Source organism: Urocampus carinirostris, chromosome 9 (genome assembly GCF_059441175.1).
Source record: "Urocampus carinirostris isolate Australia breed hairy pipefish chromosome 9, RoL_Ucar_1.0, whole genome shotgun sequence".
Lineage (NCBI taxonomy): Eukaryota > Metazoa > Chordata > Actinopteri > Syngnathiformes > Syngnathidae > Urocampus > Urocampus carinirostris.
Genome location: NC_142357.1, coordinates 42,684,294 through 42,705,688, shown reverse-complemented (window position 1 = coordinate 42,705,688; position 21,395 = coordinate 42,684,294). Strand labels below are relative to the sequence as shown.

The 21,395-nt window shown below is 37.2% G+C and overlaps 1 protein-coding gene across 1 annotated transcript in view; it reads right to left on the bottom strand.

Moving 5' to 3' along the window:
* Positions 1–21,395, bottom strand: part of ahnak (AHNAK nucleoprotein) — a 65,840-nt gene that overhangs the window by 19,920 nt on the left and 24,525 nt on the right. Inside the window, exons 2-5 of the mRNA XM_088343956.1 lie at positions 18,656–18,719; positions 5,346–5,407; positions 3,566–3,722; positions 1,556–1,773 (exon numbers count right to left, since the gene is read on the bottom strand). Of these exons, the coding sequence (XP_088200082.1) occupies positions 1,556–1,773; positions 3,566–3,722 (375 nt within the window). The 5' untranslated portion in view covers positions 5,346–5,407; positions 18,656–18,719. The remainder of the gene's footprint in view (positions 1–1,555; positions 1,774–3,565; positions 3,723–5,345; positions 5,408–18,655; positions 18,720–21,395) is intronic.

Genomic DNA, 21,395 nt, shown 5'->3' with positions numbered 1-21,395 from the left:
TATACTAATTATCTGCTCTTGAGGTAGCACAGTACATCTAATAACTTAAATTGTTTAACAAAGCGGTTAAAAGATTGCTCTGTAAAAAATAAAAACATAAATAAAGCACACCATTTTTATTTTAAGTATTATTTTCTTCTTTTTATATACTCATTATCTGGTTATGAGGTAGTACAGTGAAATATTTGACATCACTTCATTTTCGAACATTTTCAACAGACGAATAGATAGATGTCTATAGAGATGTCTAGATAGATGTCTAGATAGATGTCTAGATAGATAGATCTAGCTGTCTAGATCGATGTCTAGATGGATAGATAGATGTCTAGATAGATGTCTAGATAGATAGATAGATGGATAGATGTCTAGATAGATAGATAGCGAGATAGATAGATCTAGCTGTCTAGATAGATAGAGATAGATAGATAGATAGATCTAGCTGTCTAGATAGATAGATATAGATAGATAGATCTAGCTGTCTAGATAGATCAATGTCTAGATAGAAAAATCTAGCTGTCTAAATAGATAGATATAGATATATGGATGTCCAGATAGATAGACCTAGCTGTCTAGATAGATAGATAGATCTAGCTGTCTAGATATAGATATATAGATGTCTAGATAGATAGACCTAGCTGTCTAGATAGGTGTCTAGATAGATAGATAGAGAGATCTAGCTGTCTAGAGATATCAATGTCTAGATAAATAAATCTAGTTGTCTAGATAGATAGATATAGATATATGGATGTCTAGATAGATAGACTTAGCTGTCTAGATAGATAGATAGATAGATCTAGCTGTCTAGATAGATAGATATATAGATGTCTAGATAGATAGACCTAGCTGTCTAGATAGATATATAGATGTCTAGATAGATAGACCTAGCTGTCTAGATAGATAGATAGATAGATAGATAGATAGATAGATAGATAGATAGATAGATAGATAGATCTAGCTGTCTAGATAAATAGATAGATAGATAGATCTAGCTGTCTAGATAAATAGATAGATAGATAGATCTAGCTGTCTAGATAAATAGATAGATAGATCTAGCTGTCCAGATAGATAGATCTAGCTGTCCAGATAGATAGATAGATCTAGCTGTCCAGATAGATAGATAGATCTAGCTGTCCAGATAGATAGATAGATAGATAGATAGATAGATAGATAGATAGATAGATACTTTATTCATCCCCGTAGGGAAATTCACACTTCCATCAGTATCCTTGTGCTGATAAATAAAATAATAATAATAATAAAATATAGAGTATTTAAATAGTGCAACGGAAAATACACACTCTCATAAACATAGGGTAGTATGCAAATGTGGGGGTAGGGGTTTAACGTGGGCTTTTACTCCCCCGGGTGGAGTTAAAGAGCCTCATGGTATTAGTAATAAATAGTAGCTCTTTTGGTTAAGGTTGAAGATCCCTTAAATAAGCTAAGGTGAGGTTAAATGCGATTCAATAAATCAATTAGAATTGGATAGGACGAATTAATTCAGTGAAGGATAAAAATAAGAAGAAGAATGAAATAAAAATATTAAAAAACTCACAAGCAGGACGTCCGGACTGGGGCTCCCCATTTTCCCCTCCCAGGTGAGCGTTCCCATGGGGGAGCGGCAGGGGGTACTGAGGGGGGAGACGCACGGCGACTTGTCTTTATTTTGCAGCTTCAGCCCCACCTTGTGGCGATTCAGCGTCTTCAGCAGATCCGCCGTCTCTTCCGAGCTCATGTTGTCGAAATAAATCGTCGCTCCTACGATCTGGTCACCTGAAATCGCAAATGGCGTTAAGGGATATATTTTTGCATACCTTCACGATCTAAATCTAAACTTATTTATAAATCCCGATTTGCGGGCGTTCGTATGTGGCTTATAGGCTCCGAAACGGATGGAACGATTTTCATTAAAATTTCACAGTTTGTACTTTTGACAGCAGGGAGAGTTTTTAGCTAGGTTTGGTGCCAAGCACCCCAATAAATTCCCAAAAAATCCATAAACATTGGCTTTCATTCACAGGCGGCTCTGGAGCTTAGTGTTAACTTTTAAGTGTGGAGATTTTAGATTTTATGTTTATATATTTTACCTAGTGATGGTTCAAAAATCTTAGTCCAGTCAAATAAAATTAGGTTAAATAAAATCGTTTTTTAAATAAAAACAAGTCATAATTGTGATATTTGATTCATAAATTAATGCCTGCAATTTTGATGTTTGTATTGGGTTATTTATGGGTATTATGTTTTTAGCGATACTGTATCTATCTATCTATCTATCTATCTATCTATCTATCTATCTATCTATCGAGCTAGATCTATCTAGCTATCCAGACAGCTAGATATATCTAGCTATCTATCTATCTAGACAGCTAGATATATCGATCTATCTAGCTAGCTACTGTATCGATCGAGTTACTGTCACTATCTATCTAGACAGCTAGATCTATCTATCTATCTATCTATCTATCTATCTAGTGAGCTAGATCTATCTATCTATCTATCTATCTATCTATCTATCTAGCTACTGTATCTAGCTAGCTACTGTATCTAGCCATCTATTTAGCTACTGTATCTATCTATCTATCTATCTAGCTACTGTATCTGGCTACTGTATCTCTATCTATCTACAAATCGACAAAAATCTCAAAATATAAGTTTTAGGTTGCAAAGTACCCGAACAGGAAAACATTGCTTCTAGTTACAAACATGTTTCAAGCTACAAAGTCAAAAATAAAGTACAATATGCGCTGTCATTCCCTGCACCGAGTTCTACCTGGCCACTGGTGCGTATGCGTGAATCCCAGCATGCTCTTCGTGTCCCCTTCCTGCTCTACGAAAAACTATTATTCACAATGGACCCCACCAAAGACAAGGAGAAAAGAAGAGGAAGAGACTTTTTCTGGCCATCGAAATAAAGAAAGAAATCATAGAAAGGTATAAAACATACACCGCCGTGCAGGAAGAGTTCAGAGATAACAAGGAGGAGGATGCAGCCGTCATTCCATCACCCCAAACAAAATCGCTCTCTCTTTCCCTCCCTCACTTTTTCTCCCTCCCTCTTCCTCTTAAACTTACTAGTCCGGCCCCCGTGAGATTTTTTTATAGCATTTGTGGCCCCCAGCTAAACACCCCTGCCGTAGGTAATAGTCCTTTTAAAGCTAATGCAGTTGCAGTGCGGATATTGCGACTACTAAAGCCTAAATTTTCCTTATCACAGTAAACATTAAACAGCACATCATAAGTGATCAGAGATGGCATTAGGATACGTTAACACTACACCCGGGTCAGAACAAGATCTAGAGTGTTATGAGTGGGCACATCAATTATTTCATTAAAACCAAATGTATCAATCAGTGATTTAAAGGATTACAACATTGTCCGCATAAGTTACTAAATCTGTTAACAGTTCCGAAAATTCATCTCAAAAATTTGGATACACAATTACTCCCAGAACCAATTCATTTCGTAAGTGGGGGTACCACTGTACAACAAAGGCACTCATAACGGAGCCTTATAGTACGGTGCGCCTTATAGATGGGGGAAAAAAACAGTATTTTATTCCAATTACCTTCGTAAACTTTTCCGGATCTGGCGGCAGGCGACTCCCCTTTAACCTCCTTGACGAAAATTTCGCCTTCTCGGGTCTGTTCGATGGTCAGGCCCGTTTTTTCGGCGCCTTCCCAGTCGGGAAAGAGCACTTCCCTTGTTTCGTCCTCCTCGGACATCTGAAAATACAATGACAACCGTCCCTTTCAAATTAAAAGAAATCCAAAAAGTGAAAAGGTAAAAAAAAACCTCATGAAATTGATATGAACTCAAATTAAATGGCGGAACATTTAAGTAAAATGAAATTAAATTTAAATTACACTATCAAATTAAATCAGAGAATTATAATAAAATAATAAACAAAAAGTATAATTAATATAAAATGAAGTAAAATACAATCACCTAAAAATAAAAACGTGAAATAAAAAAATATTGCAATACAATAATAATCAAAAGAATCTAATTAAATAATGTAAATTCATAAACAACTAAAATTGAAATTAAAAAAATTATAGAAGTAATACATAAAATAATACTGCAGTAATTGAAAAAAATAGATAATAATAGTAATTCATAAAATAGCATTTCAATAATAAAGAAAAATATGCTTATAATATAAAATGTAGAATAAAAGTTACTTAATATAAAAACTTAAATAGAATAAATATATTCGTAGTAGTAAAAATAATACAATAATTAACAAAAAGTCTAATTAAATTAATGTAAACAAAAACAAAATTAAATGAAATTCAAATTACACTATTAAATTAAATCATAGTAATTTTGATAAAATAATAAACGAAAATATAATTAATATAAAATGAAGTAAAATACAATTAACTCAAAATAAAAACATGAAGTAGAACAATTATGATAAATAGCTATAATAAAATATTGCAATAAAAATAATAATCAAAAATCTAATTAAATCAATATAAATTCATAAAAAACTAAAATTAAATAAAAGAAATTATAATAGTAATACATAAAATAATACTGCAGTAACAGAAAAAAAAGTTGATATTAGTAATTTATAAAATAACATTCTAATAATCAACAAAAATCTACTTAAAATAATATAAAATGAAGTAAAATAAAATTTAAAGTAAAAGTTTAAATAAAACAATTATATTAATAGTAATAAAAAATAAAACAATAATTAACCCAAAAAATCTAATTAATTGAATATAGACGAAAACAAAATTAACTTCGATAAACTAAAATACAATTGAATTCAATAAAAAATTGTTAAATTATGTTAGTAATATATAAAATAATATTGCAGTAATAAAAAATGATTATAATCAACAATAAACTCACATGATACCAAGTAAAATTCGGACAAAAATTGAAATAAATAGTAATAGTAATTTATAAAATAATATTACATAAATAAACAACACACAAACATTTAATTTAATTAATATAAACTGAAATGAAATTAGACTAAAATGCAACAAAAAAAACAAAGAAACAAAAAATGAACAAAATAAAATGAGATAAAATAAAATCAATTTCAAATAAAAACAAGTACATAATAAATAATAATTATAAAATACAATAGTAAAAAGAAAACAAAAAATGAAATAGTAACAGTAATTCATAAAATGGTATTACAATAAAAATGAAATAAAAAATTAATTATTAAAAGAAACAAAAAATAAAAAAAATAAAGTCAGATAAAATAAAATCAATTTCAGATAAAAACAAGTAAATAATAAATAATAATCATAAAATATAATGGTAAAAAAAATAGTAAATATAATTAAAATGATTAAAAAAATAAATAATAATGTGTATACCTTTTTGTTCGTTTCTTCTGTGCTGGAGCGCCGGTGGGAGAAAATGTCACCTTTTGGTTTTCCTGTTGAACAAATTGATTCTTAGAACATTATGTCCGCATAGTTTTATCACTTTCATGAATCCCCTTTAAATTCTTCAATGCATTTTAACCATGGAGTGCCGTGTCCAATCTCGTTTCACCACGTCAATGACAATAAAGACAATCCAAGAACCGGACTTGTAGGTTCCTAAGGATTAACGCTAGAGGGCAGTAAATTCCTTTCTGACGATACGGGTTCTTACTTATTAATATAGTCTTGTTGAAAAAAATCAATAAATACATTTGAAACTATAAATAATAATATACATAAAATATGTATACATTTCTTTTCAATATTAACTTACAAATCATTTATATATATATATATATATATATATGAGAGAGAGAGAGAGAGAGAGAGAGAGAGAGAGAGAGAGAGAGAGAGAGAGAGAGAGAGAGAGAGAGATATCTCCATCTATCTGTCTACATCTATCTACATCTATATATCTTTATCTGTATATATATATCTACATCTATCTATGTGTATCTACATCTATATCTATCTATCTATATATCTCTCTATATCTATCTATTTATCCATCTAGATATCTATCTCTTTCTCTCTCTCTCATTTATATATATATATATATATATATATATATATATATATATACATATATATATATATATATATATATATATATACATATATATATACATATATATATATATATATATATATATACATATATATATATATATATATATACATATATATATATATATATATATATATATATATATATATATACATATATATATAATATCTATATCTCTCTCAATATCTATCTATCACTCTCTATATCTATATCTATCTATCTATCTATCTATCTATCTAGACATCTATCTCTTTCTCTCTCATATATATCACTCTCTATATCTATATCTATCTATCTATCTATCTATCTATCTATCTATCTTTCTATCTATCTAGACATCTATCTCTTTCTCTCTCTCATATATATATATATATATATATATATATATATATATATATATATATATATATATATATATATTAGATATATAGATATAGATAAATAGATAGGTATTTTAAAAAAACACAATAAACATGCACTAAAAATGCCTCCCAAAGAACAAACCATGTCGATCGTAACTTACTGGGTGTGTTTGTTTCCTTTGGGCAGAGCGCTAAAAGGATTTGACTGTTATGAAAACATGATCCAAGGTAAATCAACTTTTCTTTTCTTAGGTTTAACACGGTTCACACGCATGAGTAGTTTTTTCCTGCGGGTTTTACAGTAAATTGAAAAATTGGGGGAAATAAATTTAGATTATTTTTTGATATTTAATCATTTAAATTAAATTGAATTCAATTAAGAACAACAATGCTGGATTTTCTTCGCTTTTTTTTCTTTTTTAAAAAAAAATTTTAATGGCCAAAGTGAATTATTCTATTGCATTTAAAATAATTAATGTTATTAAAATAAATTAAATAAATCGTTATTGGTTTTGCAGCAATAAATAATAACAAAACAGTAAATAAATGATTAAATGTTTTTCACTTGTAATAATTCATGTAAAATGTAATGCGTTTATGGTTTAACATCAAGAAAAATAAATGCATCTAAATTATAACAGTTAAACTGTCACGGTTGCCATGGCGCCCAATTGACCCCGCCCATGTGGCACCAGCTGCGGCTCGTTGACAGATTGGCTTTCCGTCTATTTAAGCTCCGTGCTCTCATTTTTCCTTTGTCAGTCTGTCAACAAACCTCTGCCCCGCAAGACGTGGGTTTCGACTCGGTCCTATTTCCTGTTGGCATTTCCTGTCTGGTATTATTCCCGTTTATTTTTTTGTCCTGTTTTATATCGGTTTCCAGTTTCGTTCCCGTCTATTTTCGTCTTGTTTATTGTTCTCTCCAGTTTTTGTTCCCGTCTAGTTTGCCCTGTTTATTTTCGATATCCTGTTTCATTATTTATCCTATCTATCCCGCCTTGTCCGGTATCGACCTCATGTGTCCGATATCTACTCGGGCAATTGGTATCGATCTCGTCGGCCTCTGGCTTCCTGTCATTCCACACCTGACTGCTGCCTAACGTGCATGACTCCCCATTTCCCGTAAAATAGAAGGCTTGTGTGAGTAACATCACGCGCTTGGGTCCTAATCCTGTTCCGATTCATGACATAAATGAAAATAAATGTAAATACATCTAAAAAAGGGGATGAAATGTTGGTAGATAAATGTTTAAATGAAATACTATACATGTTGATATCTTAATAAACAAATACATAAGTATAAACTCAAAACAAATAGATTAAATGGGGAATGAATGAATACATTTAACACTATTAATAATTTTATACTTAAAAATAGAACAATATACCCAAAAAAATACGTTAAAAATCAAAAACACCAAACAAAAGAAATCATATTAATATTCATGATTTCATATTATAAAAATGACATGTATTAATAACACCTGACAAAAAAGAAAACAAGAATAAGTCTTCAGAAACATGATAATAAAGTCAAATCCGGCATTTAATCTTCCATTTATGAGCTGGCTACATAACTCCACGTACTGGAGTACTCAGATTACAAATTCCATCGCATGACTGAAAGTAAACAAACAAGATGGCCGCCATGCTCTCGTAAAAACTTCGAGAATTCGGTGCTAATAAACAAGCCACAAAACGTTTGCTTTTACGTGGGAAAATTCCACGGAGGGGCGCCATTTCTTCCTTGTAGCCGGCTAATAAACACCTTTATTTTAGGATCAACCTCGTCTGACTTCATTCACCCCCCCAAAAATGTCAAATAGGATTCCTTTCATCGCCCTTAAAACTATTTTCACGTTTTTTTAGCTTAGCCAATGCAGATGACGTCATTTCCCCCCCTAAATATTCAACAACTACCCTAAGAAATCAAATATATGGTGTTAATGTCAAGAACCGGAACAGGAGGAGGACCCAAATGCGTGACGTTTCTCACACAGGCTTGGAAATGGGGAGTCATGCACGTTAGGCAGGAGTCTGGCATGAAATGATAGGAAGCCAGAGGCCGAGGAGATCGATACCAGATACACGAAGAGATACCAGACAGACGGGGTCAATAGCGGACAGGACGGGACAGACAGGATCGAGATCAAATACATGAGCAGATACCGGACAGGCCGGGACAGACAGGATCGATACCAGATACTGGAGACTGGAGTCAGACATCAGTCAGGACGAAACAGACAGGATTGATACCGGATACTGGAGACTGGCGCAAGATATGAAACAGGACGAGATAGACGGGATCAATGCCCGATACTGAGTCAGATATCAGACAGGACGAGACAGAGGGAATCGCTACCGGATACAGGAGACTGGCGCAAGATATCGGACAGGATGAGACAGGCAGAATCTATACCAGATACTGGAGACTGGAGTCAGATATCAGACATGCCGAAACAGACGGGATCGCTACCAGATACTGGAGACTGGCGCAAGATATCAAACAGGATGAGATAGACGGGATCGATACCCGATATTGGAGTCAGATATCAGACAGGACGAGACAGACAGCATCGCTACCGGATACAGGAGACTGGCGCAAGATATCGGACAGGATGAGACAGGCAGAATCTATACCAGATACTGGAGACTGGAGTCCGATATCAAACAGGGCAAGACAGATGAGATCGATACCGGATACTGGAGACTGGCGCAAGATATCAAACAGGACGAGAAAGACGGGATAGATATCCGATACTAAGTCAGATATCAGACAGGACGAGACAGACAGAATCGCTACGGGATACTGGAGACTGGCGCAAGATATTGGACAGGATGAGACAGGCAGAATAGATACCAGATACTGGAGACTGGAGTCAGATATCAGACGTGCCGAAACAGACGGGATCGCTACCAGATACTGGAGACTGGCGCAAGATATCAAACAGGATGAGATAGACGGGATCGATACCCGATACTGAGTCAGATATCAGACAGGACGAGACAGATGGGATCGATACCGGATACTGGAGACTGGCGCAAGATATGAAACAGGACGAGATAGACGGGATCGATACCCAATACTGAGTCAGATATCAGACAGGACAAAACAGACTGGATCAATACCGGATACTGGAGACTGGCGCAAGATATCAAACAGGATGAGATAGACGGGATCGATACCCGATACTAAGTCAGATATCAGACAGGACGAGACAGACAGGATCGCTACCGGATACAGGAGACTGGCGCAAGATATCGAACAGGATGAGACAGGCGGAATCGATACCAGATATTGGAGACTGGAGTCAGATATCAGACAGGACAAAACAGACTGGATCAATACCGGATACTGGAGACTAGCGCAAGATATGGGACAGGACGAGACAGGCAGAATCCATACCAGATACTGGAGACTGGAGTCAGATATCCGACAGGACGAGATAGATGGGATCAATACCAGACACTGGAGACTGACAAACAGGACGAGATAGACGGAACCGATACCGGACAGGACGGGACAGACAGGATCGATACCAGATACTGGAGTCAGATATCAGACAGGACGAGACAGACGAGATCGATACCGGATACTGGAGACTGGCGCAAGATATCAAATAGGACGAGATAGACGGGATCGATGCCGGATACTGGAGATTGGCGCAAGATATCAGACAGGATGAGACAGGCGGAATCGATACTAGATACTGGAGACTGGTGTCCGATAACAAGCAGGATGAGATAGACAGAACCGATACCAGACACTGGAGATCGAAATTAAACAGGACAAACTAGACGGGAACGCTACCAGACACTGGAGCTCGATATCAAACAACAAAATAGCCGGGAACGAAACTGGAGACCGATATTAAACGGGACAAAATAGCCGGGAACAAAAGTGCAAATCGATATTAAACAGGACAAACTACACAGGAACGCTACCAGACACTGGAGATCGATATCAAACACAACAAAATAGCTAGGAACGAAACTGGAGATCGATATTAAACGGGACAAAATAGCCGGGAACGAAACTGGAGATCGATATTAAACAGGACAAAATAGACGGGAACGATACTGGACAGAAAACACAAGCAGGAAACCAGACAGGGTCAAAACCCACGTCTTGCGGGTGCAGAGGTTCGTTGGCGGACTGACAAAGGGTGAGTGAGAGCACTGAGCTTAAATAGAAGGGAAGCCAATCATTCAACGAGCCAAAAGGGCGAGGCCAATTGGGTGCCAGGGCAACCGTGACAGTTAATGATCAAAAACAGCGAGAACAGAAAATCCTTCATACATTGAGAATGGGTCCTAAATCAAGGGAGACCGGGGTAAAAACTAATGCCAGCTGCCGTTCATCGCGAGGGGAAGAAGAAATCCGACGGCAAATCGAAGCCACGGAGAGCAGCGTTGGTGTCATTTTCAAGCAGCCTTTTTGAGCCACACAATATCCATGTCAAGCATTTACAAGCACTTCACTCAAAGTTTAAAGTTTACTCCAAAAATTTCAATTTCCCTTCCAAAAAAGCAATTTCTGCACTTCATTTAATAGCGTGATGATATATTACCATGATGTTTTGGGTGGGGTTCATTAAAAATGCCGAGGGGCCGATTTTGGCCCGCATGCCGTAGTGTAACCGCCCCCGCAGTTGAGTAGTAGCCGCTCGTCACGCGCTCGGCAAAAAATAGCCAGCAAATGTTTTGCTTCGGCGTTCCTGGAATTGCGACAACACTCTTCTGTTATTAATCGGCCACGGATACTTAGAACTGGAGTGTTGTGTGTTTTCTTTCATGTTTTGTACTTTGTGTCCTTTCATGTTATGTGTTTCGGGGCTTTCCGTGAAAAATGTTGCTCTTTGATGTTTTAAAGGCGTCACAAAGATGATTATTGTTCTCTCTGTGCATTGTTTTTTTCCTGGTCACTATGTTTTTATGTCTTACTTTCATGTTTTGTACTTTGTGTCCTTTCATGTTAAGTGTTTCGGGGCTTTCCGGGGAAAATGTTGCTCTTTGAGGTTTTAAAGGAGTCACAAAGATGATTATTGTTCTCTCTGTGCATTGTTTTTTTCCTGGTCACTATGTTTTTATGTCTTACTTTCATGTTTTGTACCTTGTGTCCTTTCACGTTATGTGTTTCAGGGCTTTCCGTGGAAAATGTTGCTCTTTGATGTTTTAAAGGAGTCACAAAGATGATTATTTTTCTCTCCGTGCATTGTTTCTTCCTGGTCATTATGTCTTTGTGTCTTACTTTCATGTTTTGTACTTTGTGTACTTTCATGTTATGTGTTTCGGGGCTTTCCGGGAAAAATGTTGCTCTTTGATGTGTTAAAGGCATCACAAAGATGATTATTGTTCTCTCTGTGCATTGTTTTTTTCCTGGTCACTATGTCTTTATGTCTTACTTTCATGTTTTGTACTTTGTGTCCTTTCACGCTATGTGTTTCGGGGCTTTCCGTGGAAAATATTGCTCTTTGATGTTTTAAAGGCGTCACAAAAATGATTATTGTTCTCTCTGTGCATTGTTTCTTCCTGGTCATTATGTCTCTCTGTCTAACTTTCATGTTTTGTACTTTGTGTCCTTTCACGTTATGTGTTTCGGGGCTTTCCGTGGAAAATTTTGCTCTTTGATGTTTCAAAAGCGTCACAAAGATTATTATTGTTCTCTCTATGCATTGTTTTTTTCCTGGTCACTATGTCTTTATGTCTTACTTTCATGTTTTGTACTTTGTGTCCTTTCATGTTAAGTGTTTCGGGGCTTTCCGGTGAAAATGTTGCTCTTTGATGTGTTAAAGCCGTCACAAAGATGATTATTGTTCTCTCTGTGCATTGTTTTTTTCCTGGTCACTATGTCTTTTTGTCTCACTTTCTTGTTTTGTTCAGTAAGAACGAGTTGGTATTTTATTAGATCCTGTGCCTAGTTGGTGTTCTAACACATGTTGTTTTAACACATTTCTCTAAGTCTTACTTCCATGTTTTTTTCTGTTAGCTCTAGCTAGCGCCATCTCCTTTATAGTTCATAGTCTCGTCATCATGGCGCTCTGCGAACTTCAGTTTCCACTAGGCAAACCTTTTTTGACCTGTTTTTGATCTACATCTACTCTCCCATCCCGGCTTTCGACCTCTTTTGTCCTTACTCATTTGGCGCCAACAACAGCGGGTTCTGATTGGCTCCCTGGCACTATTTGAACCCAGTCCTGTCAGGACTCCCACCTGACCTGTTTTTTGCTTCCTTCTGTCTCCGGCTACGACCTGTTTTGCTCCTGACCACGTCTGCTCTCCCGTCCCGGCTTTCGACCTCTTTTGTCCTCGACCACGTCTACTTTCCTTTCATGGCTTACTCATTTGGTGCCAACAACAGCTGGTTCTGATTGGCTCCCTGGCACTATTTGAACCCAGTCCTGTCTGTCCCCTGTTGTCAGTCCATCTGCGACCCTCAGTGTATACTAGACAAGCCTTTTTCAATCGCGACTCCCACCTGTACTGTTTTTTGCTCCCTTCTGTCTCCGGGTACGACCTGTTTTGCTCCTGACCACGTCTGCTCTCCCGTCCCGGCTTTCGACCTCTTTTGTCCTCGACCACGTTTACTTTCCTTTCATGGCTTACTCATTTGGTGCCAACAACAGCTGGTTCTGATTGGCTCCCTGGCACTATTTGAACCCAGTCCTGTCTGTCCCCTGTTGTCAGTCCATCTGCGACCCTCAGTGTATACTAGACAAGCCTTTTTCAATCGCGACTCCCACCTGTACTGTTTTTTGCTCCCTTCTGTCTCCGGGTACGACCTCTTTTGTCCTCGACCACGTCTACTTTCCTTTCATGGCTTACTCTTTTGGCGCGGGTTCTGATTGGCCCCCTGTCCCTATTTAAACCCACTCCTATCCGTCCCCTTTTGTCAGTCCATCTGCGAACCTCAGTGTATACTAGGCAAGCCTTTTTCGACCCCGACTGTCCCGTTTTTGCTCCATTCTGTCTCCGGCTACGACCTGTTTTGCTCCTGACCACGTCTGCTCTCCCGTCCCGGCTTTCGACCTCGACCACGTCTACTTCCCTTTCATGGCTTACGACTCGTTTCCGACCCCGACCACGTTTGAGCTCTCCTGTCCCGGCTACTAACCCGTTTTCTGTTCCCTGGATTGTGGGTGCAACCCTTTCCCTTTCTTCTAATAAAACTTGTGAGAAACATAACGCAAGTGGGTCCTGTCTCCGTTCCGGTCCTGAGATTTACAGTACAAAAGTGTCCCTTGTCTCATTTCTTATAAAAATAAAATTTCATAATCATTTAATAAAAAGCGGCAATCCAGGTCATGAATTTCCATCCTCGTGCTGATCATAAGACCAGCACGTTGTTTTTCTTCTTCTGCAGACAAAATATTACAATACTATTCAAATATGTATTCAAATATACTTTAAAGGTACTAAAATATGAATTATTCATTTTTTTATTCCAGCCAAGAGAGAAAACAAACATTCTAGGTTGGCGGGAAGATGCTCCTTCTGGACAGGTGCTGGCTTTTTTTTTCCGGGGGGAGGGGGCGCTATAACGCAAAAGGGCTCGGGTTTCCCCCGGTCGCCTCAAAGTGGGGATTTGCTAGCAACATTCCAGAAGGCGGGGGTCCTAAACTTAATTTACTGGGGGCGGTCGGGGATAGGGTTCTGGAGGTCTCGTTTTTGTCCTCTGTTCTCAAATATACTGTTTATCCATTCATTCATTCATTCATTATCTGAATCGCTTATCCTCAGTAGGGTCGCGGGGGTGCTGGAGCAGTGGGCAGGGGACACCCTCAACTGGTTGCCAGCAGTGTTCCCTCTAAGCTGCGCGCGTGCGCAATTGCCCCTGACGTTGTGTCCTAAATGCGGTACTTGGAAGTCAAGGTCGAAGTAGAACGAAGTGGAGTAAAGTCAGTAGAGTTTTTCGAGAACCGGCTTCTTCGGCTCGGCTCACTAAAAGGAAACGGCTCTTTCGGGTCCTAAACGGCTCTTTGGGTTGTTTTTGCTTCTTTCATCCCAACATGACCAAATATGATGTCAAACTATGCACAAAATGACTTAAAGGAAGGGGGGAATAGAACAAAAAAGAAAAAAATACCAAAATGAAAAAGGTAGTTAAAAGCTGAGAAAAAAAGAAACAAAAGGAAGAGAAAAAAGAAGGAAAAATTTAGAAAAAAAAAAGCCAGAAAAAAAGAAAAGAAAGAAACGTAGGAAAAAAGTAAATGGAGAACAAAAAGAAAAAAGTAACAGCTCGGAAAAACTAAACGCAATGAGATTTTTTTAAAGGAATTTTTAAAAAGTAGGGGAAAAAAAAACAGGGAAAAAAGGAGAAAAATTTTGCGTGGCAGTCTGTCATGAGGGGAGCGGACCAGAACGGAGGCAGGAGGCAGGAAGGGAGAACTCAATTGCGTTTTCATTTACCAAAATAAAAGTCGTCCAAAACTCAGGGACAAGACAGAACAAACAGGTTTTAACAAAAACGTGCAAACACGGGTTTCTTCCGACTCAAACAAAACAGGACAGAGCAAAACAGAACGGGAGATGCAGACAGAAAGTGCAAAACAGAAACTGCAAGCAGAAAATGCAACGAGCCAGCACCCGCAAAACCCACAACCCACCCTTAAGTAGCACGAACGCAAAATCTACTGCAGCCGTGGGCGGGGCCAGCCGGTCACCACGGCGACCATGCTGGACACGACAGCATTCAAATCATTTCCAATTTCATCAAGTGAATCTTGTTGCCAACATTGTACTTCCACTCCAAAATGCGATTAAGTACAGTTCTGTATCTTACAACCGACTCAATCATCCCCCAAAAAATATTAATATTATGCGACAAAATATATCCGGAAATAAATAGAAATTAGTCTACAATCAAAGTTTTGAATTTTAAAAATAGGGCGGGGAAAAACATTGAATTCGGGACAGCGTGTTATAATTTACGACAGGAAGTGGCCCTATTGTGTAGTGTGACGAGTGTGACGAGTGCTACAGAGCAAAAGGAAGCATAGAAAATACAGAGACTGATAGTGACTCAAACGCAGTGTTTTTCTTTCGTTGCCCAGCCTTTCTCAAAGAAAGGAGAAAAGGGAAAATAAATAAGAAAGGAAAAAAAATAAGGAAAAAGAAAGAAAGAAGAAGAAAAAAAGAAAAAAAAAGAAATAAAAAAGAGGAACAAGAGAGGAAGAAACAAGTTTTAAAAAAAAAGGACAAATTGTCACGGTTGCCATGGCGCCCAATGGGCCCCGGTTCATTGACAGATTGGCTTTCAGTCTATTTAAGCTCAGTGCTCTCATTTTTCCTTGGTCAGTCCGTCAACGAACCTCTGCCCCGCAGGACGTGGGTTTCGACTCGATCCTGATCCTGTTGGTATTTCCTGTCCAGTATTGTTCCTGTATATTTTGTCCCGTTTAATTTCAGTTTCGTTTCAGTCTATTTTCGTCCTGTTTAGTATTTTCTCCAGTTTTTGTTCCCGTCTAGTTTGTCCTTCTTATTCTTTATATCCTGATAGGACGAGTTGTCACGGTTGCCATGGTTCCCAATTGGCCCCGCCCGTGTGGCACCAGCTGCAGCTTATTGACAGATTGGCTTTCCGTCTATTTAAGCTCAGTGCTCTCATTTTTCTTTGGTCAGTCCGTCAACGAGCTTCCTGTTGGTATTTCCTGTCCAGTATTGTTCCCGTATATTTTGTCCTGTTTAATTTCAGTTTCGTTTCCATCTATTTTCGTCCTGTTTATTATTCTCTACAGTTTTCATTCCCGTCTAGTTTGTCCTGTTTATTCTTTATATCCTGATAGGACAAATTGTCACAGTTGCCATGGTGCCCAATCGGCCCCGCCCAAGTGGCACCAGCTGCGGCTCATTGACAGATTGGCTTTCTGTCTATCTTAAGCTCAGTGCACTCACTCACCCTTTGTCAGCCCGTCAACGAACCTCTGCCCGGCAAGACGTGGGTTTCGACTCGGTCCTGTTCCTGTTGGTATTTCCTGTCCGGTATTGTTCCTGTATATTTCGTCCTGTTTAATTTCAGTTTTGTTTCCGTCTATTTTTGTCCTGTTTATTATTTTCTACAGTTTTCATTCCCGTCTAGTTTGTCCTGTTTATTTTCGATATCCTGTTTCACTATCTAACCTGTCTGTCCCGTCCTGTCCGGTATCGACCCTATCTGTCTGATATCAACTCATTAGCTCACCGCTTATCCTCAGTAGGGTCACGGGGGGGCTGGAGCCCATCCCAGCCATCTCCGGGCAGTGGGCAGGGGACACCCTGAACTGGTTGCCAGCCAATCGCAGGGCACACAGGGACAGACAACTCACTCACTCAGTCACACCTAGGGACAATTTGGACCCGCCAATTCACCTGAAATGCATGTTTTTGGAACGTGGGAGGAAACCGGAGTGCCCGGAGGAAACCCACGCATGCACGGGGAGAACATACAAACTCTGCACAGGAAGTCTGGAGCTGGATTTGAACCCACGCACAATATCACAATATGTTAACCCATTTTGTAACAATGACAATAAAGGTATATTCTATTCTATTCTATTCTATTTCCCGTCAAATAAAAGGCTTGTGTGAGTAACGTCACGCGTTTGGGTCCTGATCCTGTTCTTGAAGTACCCTTAGCAGCAAGATGGCGGACATTACCTCATGTTTTGTCAAATAAATGTATATTTCTTTACCTCTGTGTATTTCAAAACATGGAAGTTTATGTCTTTTCCCCTTATCAATATTTTTTTTTAAATAAATGATGTTTTTCAAGCACCCTAGAGGCTCTTTAAACTTTCATATTAGGACGGGGGCCTCAAGGTGTCACAATAGGCCCCCGGGCCATGAGTTGGGGACCCTTGCCAAAAGGGGAGGGCTGTTCCAAGGTCAGGCTGACAAGATGGCCTGGAAAAAGAGTTTGGGGAGGGGTCCGGGGTGACCTTGAGTTGACTTTCCTGCCCCCCTCCCTGACAGATTTCTTCAAGGACAATTACCGTATTTTCTGGAATATACCACCTAAATAACCCCAATTTGCCCAGAAATTTGCCTTGTATACTTCAGAATACTGCTGGGTAGAATTGGAAGGTTTTACAGCACAGGTGTCAAGCAGGCGGCCCGCGGGCCAGATGAGGCCCGCTGAGGGATTGAATCCGGCCCGCGAGACAACGCTCAGAGAAGTGCAAGAGAAAAAGGAGCTGCGGGTTGAAATATGTCCACTTGATGTTGGCAAAGAAAGGTGCCTCGAACAAAGACACTGTACCTGTATTTATTTCTCTCTCTCTCTCTCTCTCTCTCTCTCTCTTTCTATTGCGTTCTCTTTTCTCTCTCTCTCTCTCACTCTCTCTCTCTCTCTCTCTCTCTCTCTCACGTTCTCTTTTCTCTCTCTCGCCATCTCTCTCTCATGTTCTCTTTTCTCTCTCTCGCTCACTCTCTCATTCTCTTTTCTCTCTCTCTCTCTCTCTCTCTCTCTCTCTCTCTCTCTGTCTTTTCTCTCTCTCTCTCGCATTCTCTTTTCTCTCTCTCTCCCATTCTCTTTTCTCTCTATCTCTCTCTCGCTCGCATTCTCTTTTCTCTCTCTCTCTCGCATTCTCTTTTCTCTCTCGCATTCTCCTTTCTCTCTCTCTCTCTCTCTCTCTCTCTCTCACACACGTTCTCTTTTCTCTCTCTCGTGTTCTCTTTTCTCTCTCTCTCTCTCTCTCTCTCGCGTTCTTTTTTTTTCTCTCTCTCTCTCTCTCACGTTCTCTTTTTTCTCTCTCTCTCTCTCTCCCACCCCTTTTCTCCCACTCTGTCTCTGTCTCTTTCACTCTGTGTCTCTCTTTTTCTCTTCCTTTGTTGCTCTTTGTCTCTATCTCTCTCTCTGTCTTTTTTAACTTATTTTGCTCTAACTTCTTTTTTGCCTTTTTCTCTCTTTTCTCTTTCTCTCTTCCTACCCTTTGCGCTTTCTTTCCTCTTTTCTCTCCTTCTGTCTTTCTATTTCTCTTTGGATTTTTTTCTTCCTCTCCCTTTCTTTCCCCCCTCACTCAGGACCTTTTATCTTTTGTTTCTCACGCTCTCTCTCTTTTTCTTTCATACCCCATTTTCTTCATCTCTGTATTCCGCCAGTAATGTTTTTTTTGTATTTAAATTTGAACACGTGACTAGTTCAAATTGATCCAAAGTTTGACTCCACACACAGACACACACATACTTTTCCTGGTGGTTCTCACCTTTGGGATGAGGAATTGACTACAATATGACATCAAACATGACAAAAGGTAACTTTTTTTGGGGTATGGGTGCGTAAAATAAGGTACCTGGGACAGCTCAAGCCTGGCTGAGGGCTTCGCTCTGATGCTTTTTTTCCTCTTTTCTGGACTTCTGGAGACACAAAAAGACGGGAAATCAAAAAGAAATCTTGAAAATAATGACAAAGAGGAAATATAGATATATTTTTCTGCTGGAATGATCGTGAAAAAAAGTTTGACACGGCAAAACAATTCTTGAAAATAAAACGACACGCATTTTTAGTCAGGCAATTATCGGGGCACAGGTGTCAAAGAGGCGGCCCGCGGGCCAGATCAGGCCCGCTAAGGGATTGAATCCGGCCCGCCAGACAACGCTTAGAGAAGCGCAAGAGAAAAACAAGCTGCAGGTTGAAATAGGTCCACTGTATGTTGCCAAAGCCAGGTGCCTCGAACAAAGACACTGTACTTGTATTCATTCACCTCTTTCTCTCTCTCTTCTTCTATCCTTTTTTCTATCTCTCTCTGTTTTTCAATTTATTTTGCTATTTCCTTCCTTTTTCTCCCCTTTTCTCTTTCTTACCCCTTCTCTCAATCTCTTTGTATGTCTTTATTTATTTCTCACCCTCTCTCTTCTTCTATCCTTTTTTCTATCTCTCTCTCTCTGTTTTTTTATTTCTGCCTCTTTTGCTATTTCCTTCCTTTTTCTCTTTCTTTCTCTCTCTCTCTTTCTCTCTCTCTCTCTGTCTTTATTTATTTCTCACCCTCTCTCTTCTTCTATCCTTTTTTCTATCTCTCTCTCTGTTTTTGTATTTCTGCCTCTTTTGCTATTTCCTTCCTTTTTCTCTTTCTTACCCTCTCTCTCTCTCTCCCCCTCCCTCTCTGTCTCTCTCTCTCCTCTCTATATATGTCTTTATTAATTTCTCACCCTCTCTCCTCTTCTATCCTTTTTTTCTATCTCTCTCTCACTCTGTATTTTTCTATTTCCTTCCTTTTCCTCTTTCTTACCCTCTCCCTCTCTCTCTCTCTCTCTCTTTCTTTTCTCCCACTCTGTCTCTGTCTCTTTCACTCTCTGTGTCTCTCTTTTTCTCTTCCTTTGTTGCTCTTTTTCTCTTTCTCGTGTCTTTTAACTTCTTTTGCTCCAACTTCCTTTTCTCTCTTTTCTCTTTCTCTCTTCCTACCCTTCGCGCTTTCTTTTCTCTTTTCTCACCTTCTTTCTTTCTTTTTCTCTTTGATTTCTTTCTTCCTCTCCCTTTTGTTTTCCCCTCTCACGACTTTTTATCTTTTGTTTCTCAAGCTCTTTCCCTTTCTCTCTTTTTCTTTCTTTGTCCCGCCCTCTCTCCTTTTCCCTCCCTCTTTCTCTTATTTCTTCATCTCTTTTTCTTTCTCTTTAATCTATTAGTCCGCCCCCGACAGAATGTCAACAAAATGGCTTCCGTACGGCTTCTGGAATATTGGACTCTTTTCGTAGCCTTGGGTGGAGTCGTTGCCCAGCAGCTGAGTTAAAGGGACAGTGTTTCATTTTTGCCGCGGAAAACGAGTGCTAAAAAACACATTACAAACTACAGAGACTCAAAGTGACCAAACCGCAACATTTTTCAAATGATTTTGCCTTTTGTGAATGAAGGGGAAAAAAAGAATAAATATTTAAACATTAGCTAAAAAAAATCACTATTTTCTGTAATTAAGTCGTTTAAATATTAATTAAACCTCAAAAAAGTAAATCAAAATAAAATAGACAAAAATGTTAAGTAAAATTAATTCAATAAATTAATATAATCATAAAACGAATAAAAAATGAAGTTATAAAACACACTAATAAAAAAATAAAACTAGCAGGACATCATAAATCAATCAAAAAATAGGATAATAATAAATGTGTTAAAAATAACAAAAATAAAAAGAAAATAAATAATAAAATGGATAAAGAATTCATATCATTATAAAGAGAAAAAAATAATAAACTAATTATTAAGTAAAACAATGAAACAAAACAAAAAATGATTTTTTTAAAAACTAAAAATGAATATCATTAAAATAATATTTTTTTTCTTTCTTTTTAAATTAAAAGAAAATAAATGAATACAAATATACGAAACGACTTAATAAATAAAATAAATTAAGTATATTACTTCATTTATCAAATAAAACAATATTGTAAAAAAAAAAAAAATCATCACACCGTAATCATCACTAAAATAAATGACAAAAACAAAACAAATAGAATAAATAAAAAAATTGATTAAGGATATTAGAAAAAAGAAGAACTCATTAATGAGTAAAACAATAAAACAAAAAAGAAATTGAATTAAAAAAATAAAAACAAAGATCGTTAAAATAATGTTTATATTTTTTAAATAAAATGGAAATAAATGGTTAAAAATATACGAAACGACTTAATATATATAAAAAATAAAAAAGTATATTACTTAATTCATAAAATAAAACAATAATGTAAAAAAAAAAAAAACTGTAATTATCACTAAATAAATGACAAAAACAAAACAAATAAAATATATAATAAAATTGATAAAGGATTCATATTATTATAAGGAAAAAAATAATTAACTAATTCATAAGAGAAACAATTAAAACAAAAATATTTAATTAAAAAATAAAAATGAACATCATTAAAATAATGTTTTTTCCTTTTTTAAAATAAAAATAAAATAAATGAATAAAAATATACTAAATGACTTAATAAATAAAATAAGAAAAAAAGAATATTACTTCATTTATAAAATAAAACAATATTTTAAAAAGTAATCATCAGTAAAATAAACAAAAAAAACAAATGGAATAAAAAAAAAAA